The sequence below is a fragment of the Chanodichthys erythropterus genome, chromosome 10 (genome assembly GCF_024489055.1).
Source record: "Chanodichthys erythropterus isolate Z2021 chromosome 10, ASM2448905v1, whole genome shotgun sequence".
In the NCBI taxonomy this organism is placed as follows: domain Eukaryota; kingdom Metazoa; phylum Chordata; class Actinopteri; order Cypriniformes; family Xenocyprididae; genus Chanodichthys; species Chanodichthys erythropterus.
In genome coordinates this window covers 48,191,817-48,210,305 of record NC_090230.1, presented here as the reverse complement: position 1 = coordinate 48,210,305, position 18,489 = coordinate 48,191,817, and the positions used below count along the sequence as shown (strand labels likewise).

Here is an 18,489-nt window from a genome sequence, read left to right as displayed (position 1 = left end):
ACGTATAATTTCAGTTTTCATTTTTAGGTTTAGTGATTTTGTTATGTGCTTTTGTCATTTTTATTAGTTTGTTTATATTCAATTTAGGTTTATTTTCATATCTGTTTCACTTTTAGTAATTTTAGTACTTCGACTTAGCTTTCCATGGCAATATTTCTAATTTTAAGTTTATCATTTAAAATTTTACATTTTATTTGATGTAATTCAGCTAATATTTAAGTTAATACTCCAGTTAACAAAAACTGTTAATAATTTTAGTTAACAATGACAACACTGATTTCATGTTCGTTGAGTCTTGAAACAGCATCAGAAACTGAAGGGTGAGCTGATATGATTTTCTGTGGTAATCAACAACATGTAACAGATGCTGTCCATAATCTTTAAATCTTGAACCCAGAACATTCCTTTAAGATTAAAAGGCACTTCTGGTTGTAATTGGGATAAGTGACCTCAGCTTTGTGAATGCATTCATGTTATCTATCTTTGTCTGAGAATGAGTCACATTGTTTGAAGAATTCACCACTTATGGTGTTCTGTTGCAGCTCTGGCCTTTCGATCGACATGTACATGGGAACATCCACATAAAAACTTCAGAAGAATCATAAATCTCAAAAAAGATCACAGCAGATCAGCAGTTATCAAAGAGAGACTAGATATCTAGTCACCACCATATATAATAAATAACAAACAATGACAAAGATCTAAAGCTTAGCATTTTTAGCAAAGTACAAAGCCAAATAATGAAAGCACATTCAAACTGTATCATGTGAATCCATTGTGTTTAGCTTGGAATCTGGTTGCGTTTGCTCTCTCTGGGATGTGATTGGAGTTGTGATGACAGGCAACAGCACAAGAATGTGGTGACGTGGGACTTTGCTGGGGGGTGGAGGAGTGAGGTCTGGCTGACGGGTGGAAGAGGAGGGAGGAGAGGGTGGTGTTGGGCCAACAATGGCTTGAAGACCTGAAGGAAGGTCAAGGGTATCACAGCAAAAACAATCCATCAAAATGTATTCTTGGCACAAGGACAGGAAAGAATTAGAAAATGTATGAGGAATCATTTGAAGCAGGGAGGTCTTGAGGGAGGAAAAACACTGGAAATTACAGAGATGCATTTTTGAAGTTTTGAAATTTGGGCATTTCAGAGTTACATTTGGCAGTAGAACATGGATTTAGAAAAATGTCTCTTTTATGCTCTTATTATGCTATGACTTTAAACAAGGCTACAACATGACTTGTTAAACAATTAAAAGTATGTCATCATTTATTCACATTTAATGCATTGTTTGATTTACTTTCTTCTGTGAAAGACAAAAGGAGATATTTTGAAGAATGTTCTTGCTGCTCTTTTCCATATAATACAAGTGAATGTAGATGGATGCTGCTGAGCTCCGGAATGGACAACAAAGCACCATAAAAGTAGTCCATGCATGCTATATTCTGGAGTTGTAGTTTAAGTCATGGAACTTTATATAAAAAAAAAAGGGAAAAAAAAGGGGAAATTTACTGGTAAACAACAACAAAAACAGCAGCTGTGGTTGCCAGAACTTTACCATAAAAATGACAGTGTCAATATTTAGGTTTTACGGATTGAACTTAAATTTAGTGTAAAAACATATTTCTTTAACTGATCTAATGTTAATATACCAACTTACTAAAGTACTAAAATCTGTTTTGTACCTTTACAATACTGACAACCACCATAAAAACACAGATGGTAATGAGAAATCCACATGTAGAATCAAAGCACATCACAGATAGCTTTGCCACAAGCTGAGAAGGACAATATGCACACAGTATCATTCACACAAACACTAAACACCATCATGGAAACACACATCAAATACACCAAAATAATGCATTAAACATCAATTTACCACCATGAGATGCAACATAAAATCCTAATGTACATTACTGATAACAAAAAACGAAGAAGAAACAATTAAAAACACCAAATATGAAGTGTCACATATAGGTAATTCGTATGACAACTAATACTGAACTAGTATTGAATTCGTATGATTCAAATTGTTAAATAAAGTTGTTATTTTTGTTTTGTTTTTGCGCACAAATGTATTCTTGTCACTTTATAACACTAAGGTTGAACCACTGTAGTCATGTTTACTATTTTAACGATGTCTTTACTACTTCTCTGGACCTTGAATGTGGTAATTTTGTTGCTTTCTATGGGAGATTAAAAAAAAAAAAACTCTTGGATTTCATCAAAAATATCTTAATTTGTATTCTGAAGATGACTGAAGGTCTTACGGGTTTGATTCAACATGAGAATGAGGACTTAATGACACAAATTTCATTTTTGGGTGAACTAACCCTTTAAAAATCAAATAAAAAGAGTGGATATGAATGAAAACAGAACTGCAATGTAGAACTGCCATAACTCATTACACACAGCTTGGATGTGTCACGCCACTTCAGTTGTATCCTCTCTCATTATGGTTTGAATAAGAAACCCTCTATCACACAACGTCAACAACAAACAGCTCATTGCTTCTCTTTCCTATATCTCAAGTTTTTCAGAGGTCTATGTAAATATTCATAGAGATCAACAAGAAGAGCTTACAGAAACTTGTCGGGTTTTGCTAATCTGGAAATATGGAGACGAGAGCCATGAGACAGTCTGAACTGCATTCTTGAGCTGGGGACAACTACAGATTTAAGCTTTGGAAAGTAGGCAGTGGAAGTGGAATGTTTTTTCCTTATGTCACCTTAAGACACATGCACACACATTAATTTCTCTGATTTGGGTTGTGAAAACAGTTTGCCTTTGGAAAATGAAACAGGAGTCAAAATCTTGGAAATATTTGTTTTGGGTGAAGATAATTCAAAGCAAAGCATGAAAAGACACTTGTGTATGTTGCCAGATATGTTACAGCGCACCCTCTAGTGGCTATGAAGATCAATTCAGTCATGTTAAAAAAAGAACATTAAAAAGAACTCAGATGGTCAAAGCAGATTACTATAAACATAACATTTATTTATTTTGTTTAAAAGCAGAAAAATACATTTTTCAAGCATATTTGAGTAAAAATTGTTGAGTCAAGGTCTGGAAAATGTACAAAATCAATTTACAATTCCTGCACATTCAACAGAAGCTTTAAACAGAACTGTACTGCATGTAAACTGATTGGGCCTGTCTGCTTTCACAGAAAGGCTTTTGAAAAACCCTCACAAACAAAACTGAGGGCAACAGGAAACAAGGGAAGTAGTTGTCTTGTTTTTTCTTTAATCCTAAATTTTATTTATAATTTTTTTTAAATAATGCAGTCGTGCATTTGTTGAGGAACTGAACAAGACATTGGATGCTAAAAATAGTACACATATCCTTGTGCTTCTATAGATCATCTAGTGAAACAAAGGGATTGTCAAGGGCTTTTAGTATTAAATAAATTTATCTTCAAAATAAGTGCAAAACTGTCACAACACAATTCTCCGCCATTTTATGGACTTAATTGTATCAAAAACACCTTCAAATACATCATTTTGTAAACTATATCCAGTTATTTGAATATGATCAAATAAATAAATCTTTTAACATTACCAGAAAAGAATTCCATTTGTGATGCTGAAACCATGGACCGGAACATACTTAATGCAAGTACGTGAACGCAAATGGTTTTGCTAAGCAAACTTAAATTTTTGTGTCGTCGTATTCTGATTGTCTAAGATTGCAATTATATTATATATACAGACATTTGAAATCTGTAACTATCATACAATGGGACAACGTGCTTGCAATGCATTGGCAACATGATTGGATGTTTCTGGCTCCTTTTCCACCAAAATAGTTTCGGTGGTAGACCCAGTTCTCCACCAGGAGAACTGGAGCCTGCCACAGATGTAATAAAATTAAAAGCGACAGACTGAAAAGCAATGTTACTATTAAAGAAGTCAACATTTCCTCAAAATAATCAAGTTCCTGGTTACAGACCAGCAAACTTTTAAGGTCAGAGTGGAAACAATTTTCCCATCCGCTTGTCCATAATTCCTGGAAACCGCTCAGAACGGTTAGAAAACTGACACACGGTGTCTGTAAAAAAGAGCTGAGTGTCAGACTTGTCTTATTTCAAACATATGTGAAATTAACCTGTAAATTCCTGGTCCAGCTGTCCATTATTCTATAAACTCAACTCACAGTTTGAAGAACTGCTTGTAATAGGAAAAGGTCACATGGTGTCCTTTGAATAATTGTGAAACAGTGCCTGTCATAGGATAAGGCCAGGCAGGCTCATGAATAATTATAAGAACCTGGAAGCAGAATATAGTGCAACAATGTTCCTCTAACATCCCACATGCAACAGGTGCAACATCTCAAAGCATGTTCCTTTTAAGCTATAAAAATTAAAGGAAGTCTTTTATTCCCTTCTTCTTTCTAATGTTCAGAAGCCTGGTTATGAAGCTACAAATTATGTGTAATTTCAAAGAATGATGTAAAAATGATATATGCCATTGATATACTGATTGAACTGACACCATCTGAGAGGATAAAAGACCATAAATCTTTCACACTTTCAGTTTGGTCCCAATTCAGCTTGGTCCTGAAAGGTTATGAGGCAGAAACACAAGCAATCACTGTCCAGCAATCTGCAGTCCTGCTTCACCTTCACTGATGATGTCACTTCCACTCCTACGTGCTCGAGCTGGCCTGATTGTCTTTCTGTTCAATATCAGATGAAGGGGGGCTCAAGGGAAAGGCTGTTTCTGCAGTGGTAAGTTTATCTTGTTTGGCCTCTTCTCTCAAAACCATGCTGAGATCCATCTCATGAAAGTCCAAATCGAACGGAGGAAGAATCGAGGAATCTGGGGGAGATTCACATCCTGTGCAAGACTGGGAAGAAAAGTAATAACTTATAACTTCCATGCAAGGTATGTAAAATTGTGTGAAGCACATCCGACAGGTGCTAAGCTAACAACAAGCACAAACAGAAATATTGGGTAAAATAGTCATTTTTTTAAACCAGATTTAAGTACTGAACACTATATATTCAGAGCCGACATTCTTTCGTCCACCATCTTGATTTAAAATGTTAACAGAGCTTGTTGCAAGGCATTCTGGGTAATTATCTAATTTTCTAATTTTGTACTTTATAAAGATACATGCAGTGAGTACTGCATCAGAGCAAAATGTTGGTTCAGACTTTGTGTCATTTTTATTAAGAGCTACTCACTGTAATGTTGATGGCTTTTGGTAGGCATCCGGTTTGAATCCATGGGTGGACCTGAGTTAACTCTCTCCTCTGCTCTTCAGTAAAGTGAGGCTGATGTTTCTGAACAGCTTTCAGGGCATCTCTGTCTTCTTTCAGTACCGAATCTCTGTCTCTGTACACATAGACATACAAATTAATGTATTCTATCTTCAGGAAGAGTTTAAAGTACGCTTGATAATACCAAAATGTTTCAGGTATTTGTCAGGAAGTGAAAAAAGGAGAAAAAATATGAAATTGCCCAGTGAGTCCTCCAAATTTGCATTGTAATTATAATATCCCAACCCAGAATTAGTTTTACCTCAATCAAATACACTAGAACTAGCAAATCAAGGTCTTTGGACAAATTTTTTGTTATTTGTAAATAACAGGCAAAGGTGTAAGAACATGTTTGGAACTAAAATCTGCAGGAAGGTTGTGGTCAAAACAAAACAAATATACCTTTTGGTTAGCCTAATACGGAACTAGATAATAAGAAATCTGAACTTTGATAAAATGGCCTTACTTGATGGGAATCTGGTATGTCATCATGACCTTGTCATCTGTGTTGGCCATGAGGAGCCAGATGGGGTCCTGCAGAACAAACTTTATGAACTGTTCCCCTTCCAGATCTCCAGATGCTGGTTTATGAGTGTGATCATTCTCTGACGAGTCAATGCTTCCAAAGTACTTGCTAGTATTACTGCTCCCTGAGATAAAAAAAAAAAATTGCAACTAGTACAATTCTTCATTTTTGTTTCACCACAGAAGGAAAGTCATACAGGTTTGTAATAACATAAGGGTGAGTATTGGTGAGTTTGGGTGATCAATGTCTTTAAGAATGTAGCATATATGAGTAAATTACTCACTTGTGCCACTTCCAGATGTGCCACTTCCAGATGTGCTACACCCATTCGATCCAGAGGCGAATGACCCAGACCCAGACCCAGACGACCCAGAGCCTGAGGCGGCGGAGCCAGTGCCTGAGCGGGAATCCTCTTGCAGCAGTAGGTCCAGCATGTCACTGGAGGTCGACATGGCATCCTGGTTGGACTCACTGACTTCATGCTAAAAGAAGTTCAATCACAGTTAGCCAGGAAAGAAGGTAATGGAAAACAAGCGAGTTTAAAACTGTTCTTAATACTCACGCTGTTGTTTAGTTTGGCATCTTTGGTGTTGCTGCGATTGCTGGAATTCTGCACCATAATCCCACCCCCTTGTGTTGCACCACCTCCTGGGGGTGGAGTCTGTTGCGTAGCATCTGTTCTGTTGCTAGGCAATTCCTCAAGTTGTAGAAGATTGAGTGGGGAGGAGCATCGGGACTGAAACAGAGGGGATCCTGCCCCTTCCCTCTCACCAGCCTGTTGCCCAGTGGACTGGGGTGTGCTAGAACGAGACTGTCCATTCTGTGCTGTATTGTTGGCATTTCCTGCTGGCATTGATGGAGAGTTGGGGAAAATGAACGGAGGATTTGGGTTGTAGAACTGCTGGGGAATCACTGCAGGCATAGTGGGATTCATTTGAGAGCCCAATGGATTGAATTGCCCTATTGCAGGATTGAACGATTGATCACCAGGGTTCATTTGAACAATAGAGCAAGGGAACTGGCCCAAGGGGTTCATCTGGGTGGGCATTTGCCCACTGAGCTGCAAGTTGGCTGGATTCAACTGTGGTCCTGGATTACCAAGTTGTGGAAACATATAGTTGGGCATCATGAAGGTCATGACTGGTGGCATCACTGGAGGAAAGCCTTGCATGGGGAATCTAGGGACTCCTGCTTGCAAGGAAGGATCCGTTCCCATCTGAGGTATTAAGAAGGGTGACGAAATGGGAAACATGGGCATGTAGCCTGGTGGAAAGGAGGTCATCATGGGAGCACCACTGGTCTGGGATGCTGCAGGTGGTGGCCAAGATGTGGAAGAGTGCTGGACTGAGGGGATGTTGGGTCTGATTGCTGCAGGATTAGATCCTCTGTAGGGACCAGATCCAGAGAGGGAGGGAATGTCCGGAATGTTGGCATCTACTTGGTGTTTCCGCCTTTTTCCACCTCTGCCATGCCGACGACTGTTGCCGTTACCCACAGAAGGATAGTTCTTGGAGCTATTCACAACTAGACATAACAAGCCAAATAATAAGGGCATAAGTAAAGGAAGTCAGACAGACAAATACAACCTATGAACAACTATACAATGCTGTTACCTTTTGTCCCAGGTGTAGATGTGCTTCTGAGCTGTGGTGGCCCGCTGGGTTGGACCATCCGCAGCTGCCTGACGTCTCTAAAACGGTTGAGGAAGGCTTGCTCTTCTTGCTGGGTATGTGTGGATAACACCGCCTTTGTAAGGCCCTTTCCTGCACTTGCTCCACCTCTTCTCTCCTTCTCCTTTTCTTTCTCAGGAACAGCAGCAGTGGGGGACGAGGTCTGCTGAGGGTTCACGGGTATGGGAGAGGCAACAGCAGTGAGTGGAGCTGATGTGGAAGGTGTTGGGGTAGTTGGCGGCTCCTCCATCATAACAATGTCTGGATGTAGATCAAACAGAGGAGATTGATTGCTTTTGCACGGTCTGACGTTTAATGGAATACAAGACATACCATGTATAGAGTGGATGACAAGAATAGCCTGGAAAAAGTGATCAGACCTGATTCAGGTGGCTTCTTGTCACCAACATGAACGATGGTGCTGCTGAAACTGCACTGGGAAGTGGCCGAGACAACGCTTTCTGCCTTGCAGTGCAGAGCCAGAGGGGTTAGGGGGTGTCCTGGTGCTGCAGGGACAACCTTTGATCCCTCAGTCACCACACGAGTCTCTGCTATGTCTAAAGAGAAGAGTAAACTTCAATTCTGTACAGCTACACACAGAACATACACAAACATCAGTTGATACTGAAGGAATACCAACAGCGATTGTATGAGTCTGCTTCTCCGTCCCTGACTTTCTGAATACCAATAGGATGTGTTGGGTGAATATTACCCTTTAGCAATCCTTTACTGACCTTCGGTTGCTCCACCTCCATCCCTATCCCTTTGCTTATCATCGTCAGATGTAGAAGAGGTTGTACAGGAAGATGAGCCACACTTCCTCTTCACTGTACCAGGGACATTAAAGCTCTCCAGATATCTGAACAACACAGTGAAAAACATGAGACCACCACATATCCAATACACATACTTCACATACAACCTATAAAACATATTTTGTCTCTTAAAATAAGATAAAATGGGAGAAATAAAAATAAATCCACACAAAACAAAAAGGCGAGAGAATCACCGTATAATGCTGTCCAGACAGTTGATCTGCTGGTATGAGTAGGTGGTGGGCAGCTCCATCCTGGGTGGACTGGACAGTGCTAAACCTGCCAGACCTTCTCTAGTAGAGGCCTCCGCTGTATCTGCTGCCTTTGCCAGTGCTTCTTAAATATGACAGCAATCATGTCACTTAAAATGTGATAACAATCTAAAGAGTGACCGCAATCTAAAGAAGTAAAGTCAGTACATTATTATTGACATATTAGCAAGGTTTACCTAAGCTACCCTGTTTGAGAGCTGGCGGTCGGTTTCGGGATTCAATGAAGACCTGCTGTCCGCTGGCCTTTACCATGTGCATGTCTTGACAAATCTGCTCAAATGTCATCTAGGAAGAAATAAATGAGGGAAATATTAAAGGTTGACTTTGCACATTCTATACATGGGTATATAATAACATTCATACAAATGAAAATTATAAGGAATTTCACAAGTCCAAATACTTTGTGTTTACACTAATTTTCCAAGGTTTGCGATCAGTAAGGTTTTTTTTTTTTTTTTAAAGTAATGAATACTTTTATTCAGCAAGGATGCATTAAATTGATCAAAAAGAGAAAAAAAAAAATTATAATGATACAAAAGTTTTCTATTTCAAATAAATGCTGTTCTTTTGAACTTTCTAATAATCAAAGAATCCTGAAAAGGATGTATCATAGTTTCAACAAAAATATTAAGCAGTACAACTGTTCTCAATATTGATAATAATAATAAATATTTCTTGAGCTGAAAATCAGCATATTAGGACCATGTAACACTGAGGTAATGGCTGCTGAAAATACAGCTTTGGGGTTACAGGAATAAATTACATTTAAAATATATTTATATGGAAAACAGTTTTTTTAAATTCAAATAATATTTCACAATATTACAGTTTTACTGTACAATTTACTGTATTTTTGATGAGCATAAAAGATTTCTTTCAAAAACATTAAAACAATTGTACAGACCCCAACCTCTTAAATGGTAGTGTATGTTTGTTTTTATTTCATTATGTAATGTTAAATGCTGTAATGTGTACATCTGGATTGATAATGATAAAGGCCCTCACTGGTTTGCTAGGCTTGATCTGGTCCTCAGAAGCATGTCCGTTACTCTCAGAGGAGGAAGCGGCACTTTGGTGGTGCTCGTGTGAGCCGCTGCTGCCCAGGCTTCCGTACCCCTGTGAGCTGCCACCGTGAATGGGCTGCACCAAGAACCTGTGGATCAGCTCGTTCAGCTGCGGCACATCTGGGGACATTGTTTTCACCTCCTCGCCCTCCGGGGCAGTGAACACGTCCTCGTTCAATGGACTACTACAGAAAGGAAGTGATGGTAGACAAGCTTTGTGAGACCACTTATCAGTAGATAGGCTCACTACCATCATACTAGAATGGCTGCCAGGGCGTTGCTATGTGGTTGATTTTTCTTTTAGTGCTGTATGTTTGCTATATTATGGAGAAAAACTGCAGCCACTTACGTTCGAACTTTGTGCCGCCCCACTATGAAAGCCACCTTCCTGCTCCAGGGGTTGATAAAGGATGACCAGCTGGTGTCGAGGGTCAGGTACTCCCCACTTCGCGCACGCATACGCAGGGGCGAGTGGTCAAACGGCTGCCCTGCAAACTGGAGAACTGATGAAGGAAGGACGAAAACTGGATCAATTAATTCTGCTGCACAAATATTCACCATTGAATTGTGTCTGCGTCTAGAATGACGGACTCACTTTTCTTGTGAATGGCCACCATAAGGAGTCTGTCTTCTGGATGCAGGTAAATAAGCACCGGTTTCCCAACCAAGTCCTGAGGCAAGTAACCAAGTAATGGCACTGCCCTGCAAATGAGAGAAGAGGACATTTATGTAACTGTTCAAATAAGACATGCATGGTAATAATGTGAGATACCTCTAGGCAAAATGCAAACCTTTCATCAATTTCTTGGAACAGACAGTTTGGGGTGTGACTGGTGGTAAAAATTCTTTTGTCTGCTGGAATACGAGGTGCTGTTAGGTGAAAAACAGAAAACATAAGAACACGTGTGATTATTCTATTACAGTGTGTCAATATTACACTTGCATAATGGTAATTTTTCAATTAAAGTCATTTGACTAGTAATTACAGAAAGTACATACAGTAATTAAAAAGACACATTTAGAATGTTTAAAGGGATTATGGTAAGTGAATCATACCAGTTTCTTGTCAACATACGCATCATTTATGTGTCAAGATTATACTTTCATAACAGTGAGGTTGGGCTTCATTCAGTAAGTACACTACCATTCAAAAGTTTGGGGTCGGTAAGATTTTTTTATGTTTTTGAAAGAAGTATCTTATGCTCGCCAAGACTGCATTTATTCAATCAATAATACAATAAATATTGTGAAACATTTTTACAATTTCTATTTGAATATATTTTAAAATGTAGTTTATTCCTGTGATGGTAAAACTGAGTTTTCAGCATCATTACTCCACTCTTTAGTGTCAGATAAATTAGAATTTATTCTAATATGCTGATCTGGTGCTTAAGACACATTTCTTATTACAATCAATGTTGAGAACAGTTAATATTTTTGTGGAAACCATGATACATTTTTTCCAGGATTCTTTGATGAATAGGAAGTTCAAAAGAACAGTATTTATTTGAAATAGAAAAAGCATTATATAGCATTATAAATATCTTTACTTGTCCCTGCTGAATGAAAGAATTAATTTCCTTCAAAAAATTAAAATCTTACTGACACCAAACTTCTGAATGGCAGTGTATTTGACATTGACAGTCTCTTGTTTTACCCTCGTAGCCAGAATGAACTTTCTCAGCGATGAGGAGGCAGCATGGCTCAGGTTGGGACGTGTCGGAGACCCTCAGGGTCAGCTGATATGGCGTGAGACGGAAGGGGTAATACTTCACTTCTCCATCACTGTCTCTACCTCTGCTGATGCGACAAAACATCGACTTTTCCTCAGCACAGTCCACCTGTGAGGCTGTACACAGATGGAGCTTTAATAAATACTCAATGTTCCCAGCATACTTTTGGGCAAACTTTACAAAAAATAGAATAAAATTTTACTTTGCATTACCATTACACCTCATCCTAACTAGGTGAATTTTGGTCATTTTTCAGTATCACTTTTAGCTAATCACTGTGTGAAGTAACAAAATTACAGCCAATAAGATCATACTGTTTACAATTATTGATACTTAAAGGTACAGTACTTAATTTCTGAGCTAGTGCAATCTGTTTAGTTGATTTTATAGTATGAAAGTAGGCATATTCATATTCAAAAATACACACCCATATAATCTTTCAAAGTCTGCCAATATTAACTGTACTGGCTGATAAGGATAAAAACATGTGCAATGTGCATGGTAGCTTTATTACAGTTTATGACGAATACAACTGTCTGTAACCAGTGCCTAGTTTGAGCCTACTAGATCCTGCCAGAACAAGCCAAACAATAAGGGCATAACCGTATCCTGCTTAAATAGATCTTGCCAGAATGTAAGATTTTGGATTTGTGCATTCAGGCATTTGTTTTTGAACGATCCGCCATGAGAGACAGAGCACGTGTGGGTTTGTTTTGCACGCAGTGAGTAGCGGAAAATTTGGAGAGAGTGTACAAGACGAATTATTCTATTAAAAATACGTTAAATAAATAAAGTTAATTGCCAAAATGTCAAAAAGACAGTCAAGCTTATTTTAATTTTTCAGATCCGCGAGTAAAGCTGATGGTGTTTCTGATCAGCTGAATGATATTTGGTCTTTGAGCCGTGCAGAAACTTCTGAATGATTGGTGAACGATCTGTAAATGATTTAAAAAAAAGTTTCTCTACTCTCTGCTTTGTCACTATATTCACACAGTTTAAAAACTTCGACATACTGGTGCCTGCGCAGGAGGACCATGGCGGCAGGCGGCTGGGCGCGGTGCTGCTGTAAAAGGTGCTGACATCCTGAGGCGCGAGCAGCTCTGAAAACAGAGCCCCTTGCAGCCTTTCAGGTTTACAGCGCAGCAGAGAGGCCGCCTGGGATGAGATGTACACAACTTTACCAGAGAGGAACGACACTGCCACAGAGAAAGTGTCCTAAGATGGAATAGAGAAAGAAATAAAAGACATTCATGTGTTAGATTCTTCTAAAAAGTGTCACAGCCTGATGTGTACGAAGTAACCTGTCTAATCATACCGTGTTTTGAAGGGTGTACTCCGATGTAATGTTGTCTAGCTCTTCAATAGTAAATGACGACAGGTCCAAACAACACCCATGGCTCTCTTCCACACTCCACTGATGGTAGTACTCTTGATTAGCTACAGAAGAAGACAACACACCCTTTTATTGGTACACGCATGCCAGTACAAGGAAATGCAATTCAAGTTTGTTTTCTTACTCACCCCGCACTTGTTTGACACAGCTAAGCGCATACTGCAGGGAGGCTAGGGTGCTAGATCGGCCCTTCCTACGCCGTTCCGCCGGCATGCGGAGCTTTAGCTCACGCAGGGCATTCAGCAGCTCTCTCTGAGTCTGCAGCCGAGCCGGCTGGTCACCACTGGCTGCTTGGGAGGTCAGATGATCCTGCTCCGAGCTGCCACTCAAAAGACTGTATGACACCGAGCTGCTAGGAGGGGATGGACTGTTTCCATTTGAGCTGAGGAGAGACATTTTAATCAGGGAGATTAGCCAACATTTTCAATGCAATTTTCATTATTACAATACATAATTTCACATTTCAGCAATGAACATTTCTAAAATGAAATTAGCAAAGACCTCCACAACATTTACTCACAATTCACACAAAAATATGATTTTGAAGATTTGGGAACTGATACTAGTTTTGACCACTGGCTGATAATTTCAAAATGAGCCTGACCAAAACCAGTCTATTACTAAAAGTTATATAAAATTGTGCCTAGACCAGTTCTAAATGAATAGTTTTAATAAGCAATTAGCTTATTAAACTGAATGTGTGAGCTAATTATATGTCAAACCTCCTCCCCCATACACAATTTTCTCTTTGCTGACTCAAGTGGTTCAAAGAGAAGTAAAATAGTCTTACACATATACATTTGGCTAAGACGCAATCTAATTACAATTTAAAATAACTTTTCTATTGGGCTTAATTTTCAGCATCATTACTCCAGTCTTCAGTGTCACATGATCTGCTGATTTGGTGCTCAAGAAACATTTCTTCTTATTATAAACGCTGAAAACATTGTGCTGCTTAATGTTTTTGTGGAAACCTTTATATTTTTTTCCCCTAGAATTCTTTGATGAATAAAAAGTTCAAAAGACAGTATTTACTTAAAATAGAACTTAAAAAAATCCTTCAACCATGTAAAAGTCATTTTGAACAAATCACATACCTCTTGCTTTCCGTAGTCTCTGTGGTTGAACCCTTGCCATTGTGAGAGCTGCAGGTGGATGCGTCTCTTCCCATGTGTCCTTCGCTCTCCCTTTCGGCCGAGTCATTCCCGCTGGAATGAGCATCAGTGTCGTCTGAGTGTGTCGGCTCAGGCACTGTTGAGATGTCCAGCCCAGGACGGACAGACTGGCTGTCAGTCATTCCGGGAGAAGCATTCCTGTAGGTTTCCCTTTCATCCTTATGTGTTGCTCCCTTCTCAGTACTAGTGACACAGCTCACAGGTGTTTGAAAATTGTCATTACTCATAATGAAGCAGAATAACTGTATATATCACATCTGTTTTGTGCATCTGTAAGGAATGTCTGACAAAGCAGGGTATGTGAACTCTTAGGTTATCCTAGATATCTGCTGCGCTTGTCCAGGATGTATCCACTTAATAGTCCATAAAGTTGCAAACCGTCTGGTGGGAAATAATAATGAAAACAGGATAAGCAACAACAGCACACTGAGAGATATGAATTTCAACTTTGATTTCAAGATGCATATAGAGAACAGTGAATAAAGCAGAGGTCTTCAGCATTTAACCCCTTGGTGGATAGAGAGACGGAGTAGTTCTTTTAAATTCTTTAACAACTGTATAAAATTAACCCCTGGTTTCACAGACAAGGCTTAAGCCTAGTTCCAGACTAAAATGCATGTTTGAGCTGTTTTAACTGAAAGCAACTTGCACTGACATATCTTAAAATATGTCAGTGTCATTGTTTTGTCTCAAGATGCACACCAGTAAAGTTGTTTTTTAAGGGCATGTTTATAAAAGCTACTTAAATAAGCCCTGTTTGTGAAAAAAGGCTTGAGAGTATCATTTTAAGCCTGCCCTATTAATGAGTAAAGTGCCATATGTATTTACATGCATTAACATTACTTTGTCATTATGATTCAGTGATCCTTAAAATAATTATTATTGATGTTATTGATATTTAAAGCTATATATTTGACATTAAATTGTAATCTTAACACATTTTTAAAGTGGAAGGGTTAATGAAATGTTTGGCAGAATTTTGACTTATTACATGTACTATACATATTATATTGCACACAACATACTTTAATATTTTTTGCCTTATTTTCACATTATATATTTTTTTACTTTTAAATGCATATTTATGTTTATTTATATTTTTAACCTTAACTTAAGAAGTATTTATATCTCTCATTTGTTTCTCTGGATCATGCAGAAACTATTTTGTTGCCAACACTGTGCATCTTAAATGAAAACGTAAGAAGTTTTCAGTTTACAATTCATTTTAATTTGTAAATAAATAAATAAATATTTAAAACATTTTATTTAATATTTATTTAAATTCAAGTTAATATGAAATATAGTGATTTTCTCACTGATTACCATTTCTAGGATTAGGATTTGTTTAAAGGCTATAATAATATATAATAAAAAAATTATTTAAAATATGCTATGGAAACATATTATTGATTTAAATCATTAGCGATAAAATTGTATAAACCATGAAGCTTCTGTATGGTATAAAAGAAAGATAAAGTTTACACATTGTTTTATGTGTAACCTAAAAACAACGTGGTCTGGTTTCACAGACAGGGTTTGATTAAGCCAGGATTGGACCTTAGTTAAATTTGGACAGTTCAACTTTCTTTTATAAACGTGCCTTAGAAAAAAACATTACTGATGTGCATCTTGAGACAAAACAATGACACTGACGTATTTTAAGATATGTCTGTACAATTGCTTTCAGATAAAACAGCTCATCATGCATTTCTGGGACTAGGCTTAAGCCTAGTCTGTGAAACTAGTGGTACATGTGTGGGAAGATGCATGTGTCTGAGTTGTTTACAACTATTCAGCATGAAACTAGGGTTTCCCCTCCTTATGTACTGTTTTTTTTTTTTAATGTTCTCATCTGTTTCCTCACCATGGCAAGTTTCAGTTTTCAGTGCATTTTGCACTTCTGTTCATTGTGCATCTTTTTAGAATGACACTATAAAAACAACTATATTATATGGGTGGAGCAATTGGAAATACAATATTTAAAGTTATCATAGTTATATTTTTGAGACTCAGTTTCCTCAGCTTTCCTTAACAAATTTAAATATATTCGCTTAGATGAATGGGTAACACTTTATAACAAGGTTCATTAGTTAAACATTAGTTAATGTATTAACTAACATGAACTAACCATGAGCGATACATTTGTTACTGTATTTACTAATCTTTGTTAATGTTAGTTAATGAAAATACAGTTGTTCACTGTTCATGTTAGTTCACAGTGCATTAACTAATGTTAACAAGATTTTAATAATGCATTAGTAAATGTTGAAATTAACATGAACAAGGATTAATAAATGCTGTATAAGTGCAGTTCACTGTTAGTTAATGTTAATTAATTAACCTTACTGTAAAGTGTTACCGATAAATGTGAGCCCTCTATCTGCAGACCTGTAGAATTACTGATATAAACAATTACTTTAAATGAGAATTATTTTGATACAGCCAAGCACATTAAAACCATGCAAACTAAATCTTTCAAACAGATAATCAAGTTATTAAAATAAACTGGAATATAACGAAGTCAAATGATAAATGATAAATCAACTGGATTTATATACACTGGTCATCCGAAGAGCACATCCCAAAATCACCAAAAACATATTTACCAATGATCAGAGATCCACAGTGACATCAGGAAATGCCAATAATATAGACATACTACATGTTGAAGGGTTAAACGCTTTTCTTTATCAAATGCAGATTAAACTGTCACATCAATACAATAAACAAAATATTATGACAACAAAACGAAGCTTTTCTTACCTTATGAAATTATATGTTCATCCGAATTGAAGTTTATGCTGCTTTTCAGAGCTTGTAAACGAATAGACGCCTGTGCAACATAGTACTTTAGAGCAGTAACTCCCCGTCTTGTCAGATTTCAACCCGTGTGAGGACACAACCATCATTCTTGCTTTGGAACAAATTTCACGTGTAACCAGCAACTCTCTAAACTATCTCTCATTGGCTCCTAAATTATCATAACTCCGCCTGCTGTGCGTAAACCCTGCCCATCGACTTGAATCTCGCGCTGCTATTGGACACGTGGCGGGGACTTGATTGTTCGGCTCTCCTTTGTCACGTTGTAGCAGAGCTTCCCTCTGAATGTGTGGACGTGAGGGAGCGTCAAGACGGAATTCACACTTTCCCCCAACCGTATTAACCGCTGTAGAGGCGCATAGGGGCTTTTTGCTAATGCGATACATGGCAAATACATTTCCATTTTTTATGAATGTCAAATAAATAGCCATGTTAGTCTGTGAGTAATTCTGTATGCATCGCTGACATTTTTCATCGCGTTCTACCGTTTGTAATTTCGCGTCTTTTATGGTGATTACAGCATCAACATCAACTCGCGCGGAGCCGTATGCTTTGCTCCTCGTGTCCGTGCGAACTTAGCGTGTCTGTCCACCTGCCGTCGACACATGTGGGCGTGTGAGGGCCATGCCAGCTATTACTGTGCAAAGTCTGACTGCATTCCCTTCGTTTGCGGCTCAAATACACGGTGCGAGTAAGTAAATCACAACTGGACACATTTGTGGACAATGTGCTTAAAGGGTTAATTCACCCAAAAATGAAAATTCTGTCATTTATTACTTACCCTCATGCCGTTCCACACCCGTAAAACCTTCGTTAATCTTCGGAACACAAATTAAAATATTTTAGTTCAAATTCGATGGCTCCGTGAGGCTGCATATAGGGAGCAATGACGTTTCCTCTCTCAAGATCCATAAAGGTACTAAAAAGATATTTAAATCAGTTCATGTGAGTACAGTGGTTCAATATTAACATTATAAAGAGACGTGAATATTGTTGGTGCGCCAAAAAATAAAACAAAATAACGACTTATTTAGTGATGGCTGATTTCAAAACACTGCTTCATGAAGCATCGGGGCATAAATGAATCAGTGTATAGAGTCATGATTCAGATCGCGTGTCAAACTGCCAACGGCTGAAATCGCGTGACTTTGGCGCTCCGAACAGCTGATTCGACACGCTGATTCCTTTGTGCCCCGAAGCTTCCTGAAGCAGTGTTTTGAAATCGGCCATCACTAAATAAGTCATTATTTTGGGTTTTTTGGCACTCCAAAAATATTCTTGTTGCTTTATAATGTTAATATTGAACCACTGTACTCACATGAACCGATATAAATATGTTTTTTGTACCTTTACGGATCTTGAGAGAGGAAATGTCATTGATCTCTATGGAGGCCTCACGGAGCCATTAAATCATCATTGTATTATACATTTTAATTATTAATAATTTCTAATTTGGCCAGTGTTTAAGCTGACTTCATAAACCAGAAATCCTTTTCAAAATATGATGCCAAAGTTTTGTAATGGTATCAGATGGTAATACCTCAGTACAGGAGGTCATTATCACAAAATTGATCCTGACAGGATGATAAAAGTTTTTTTTATCACCCTGAAGGGGTTATTTTACGATAATAAAAGGATGACTCTGTGCATTAGTGGTGGGGATTTTTCAGTGACAGGTTATTTACACAAGTAGGTGGCGAAAAATTACTTTTGTGTATCAGTGAGTCATTAAATCACTTTTAAAGGGATAGTTCACCCAAAAA

General features: G+C 38.0%; 1 protein-coding gene across 4 annotated transcripts; it reads right to left on the bottom strand.

The window, feature by feature from the left end:
• Nucleotides 1–3,034: 3,034 nt before the first annotated feature.
• per1a (period circadian clock 1a) lies at nucleotides 3,035–16,805 on the bottom strand. 4 transcript variants are annotated; one of them, XM_067397999.1, is made up of 20 exons: nucleotides 16,670–16,805; nucleotides 13,829–14,287; nucleotides 12,860–13,113; nucleotides 12,654–12,775; nucleotides 12,352–12,553; nucleotides 11,263–11,454; nucleotides 10,397–10,475; nucleotides 10,201–10,307; nucleotides 9,955–10,108; nucleotides 9,547–9,790; nucleotides 8,718–8,826; nucleotides 8,464–8,605; nucleotides 8,189–8,313; nucleotides 7,835–8,011; nucleotides 7,398–7,715; nucleotides 6,347–7,308; nucleotides 6,068–6,266; nucleotides 5,725–5,908; nucleotides 5,184–5,334; nucleotides 3,035–4,843 (listed from the first exon to the last, which is right to left on the bottom strand). In XM_067397999.1, exons 2-20 carry the CDS (start codon nucleotides 14,131–14,133, stop codon nucleotides 4,643–4,645), a joined length of 4,227 nt encoding a protein of 1,408 aa, XP_067254100.1. In that variant the 5' UTR covers nucleotides 14,134–14,287; nucleotides 16,670–16,805; the 3' UTR covers nucleotides 3,035–4,642. The 4 variants fall into 4 exon arrangements, with proteins under 4 accessions (XP_067254100.1, XP_067254101.1, XP_067254105.1 ...); XM_067398000.1 differs by having other exon boundaries at nucleotides 8,464–8,602; XM_067398004.1 differs by having other exon boundaries at nucleotides 8,727–8,826.
• Nucleotides 16,806–18,489: the final 1,684 nt, after the last annotated feature.

Excerpts from the sequence above, each read along its gene's own strand:
- per1a (XM_067397999.1), bottom strand. The coding sequence starts at position 14,133 with ATGAGTAATGACAATTTTCAAACACCTGTGAGCTGTGTCACTAGTACT. Across the intron at positions 12,776-12,859 it reads CTGTGTCAAACAAGTGCGGG|CTAATCAAGAGTACTACCAT; the intron begins GTGAGTAAGAAA and ends CTTCTTCTGTAG. Across the intron at positions 8,606-8,717 it reads TCTCAAACAGGGTAGCTTAG|AAGCACTGGCAAAGGCAGCA; the intron begins GTAAACCTTGCT and ends GTCATATTTAAG.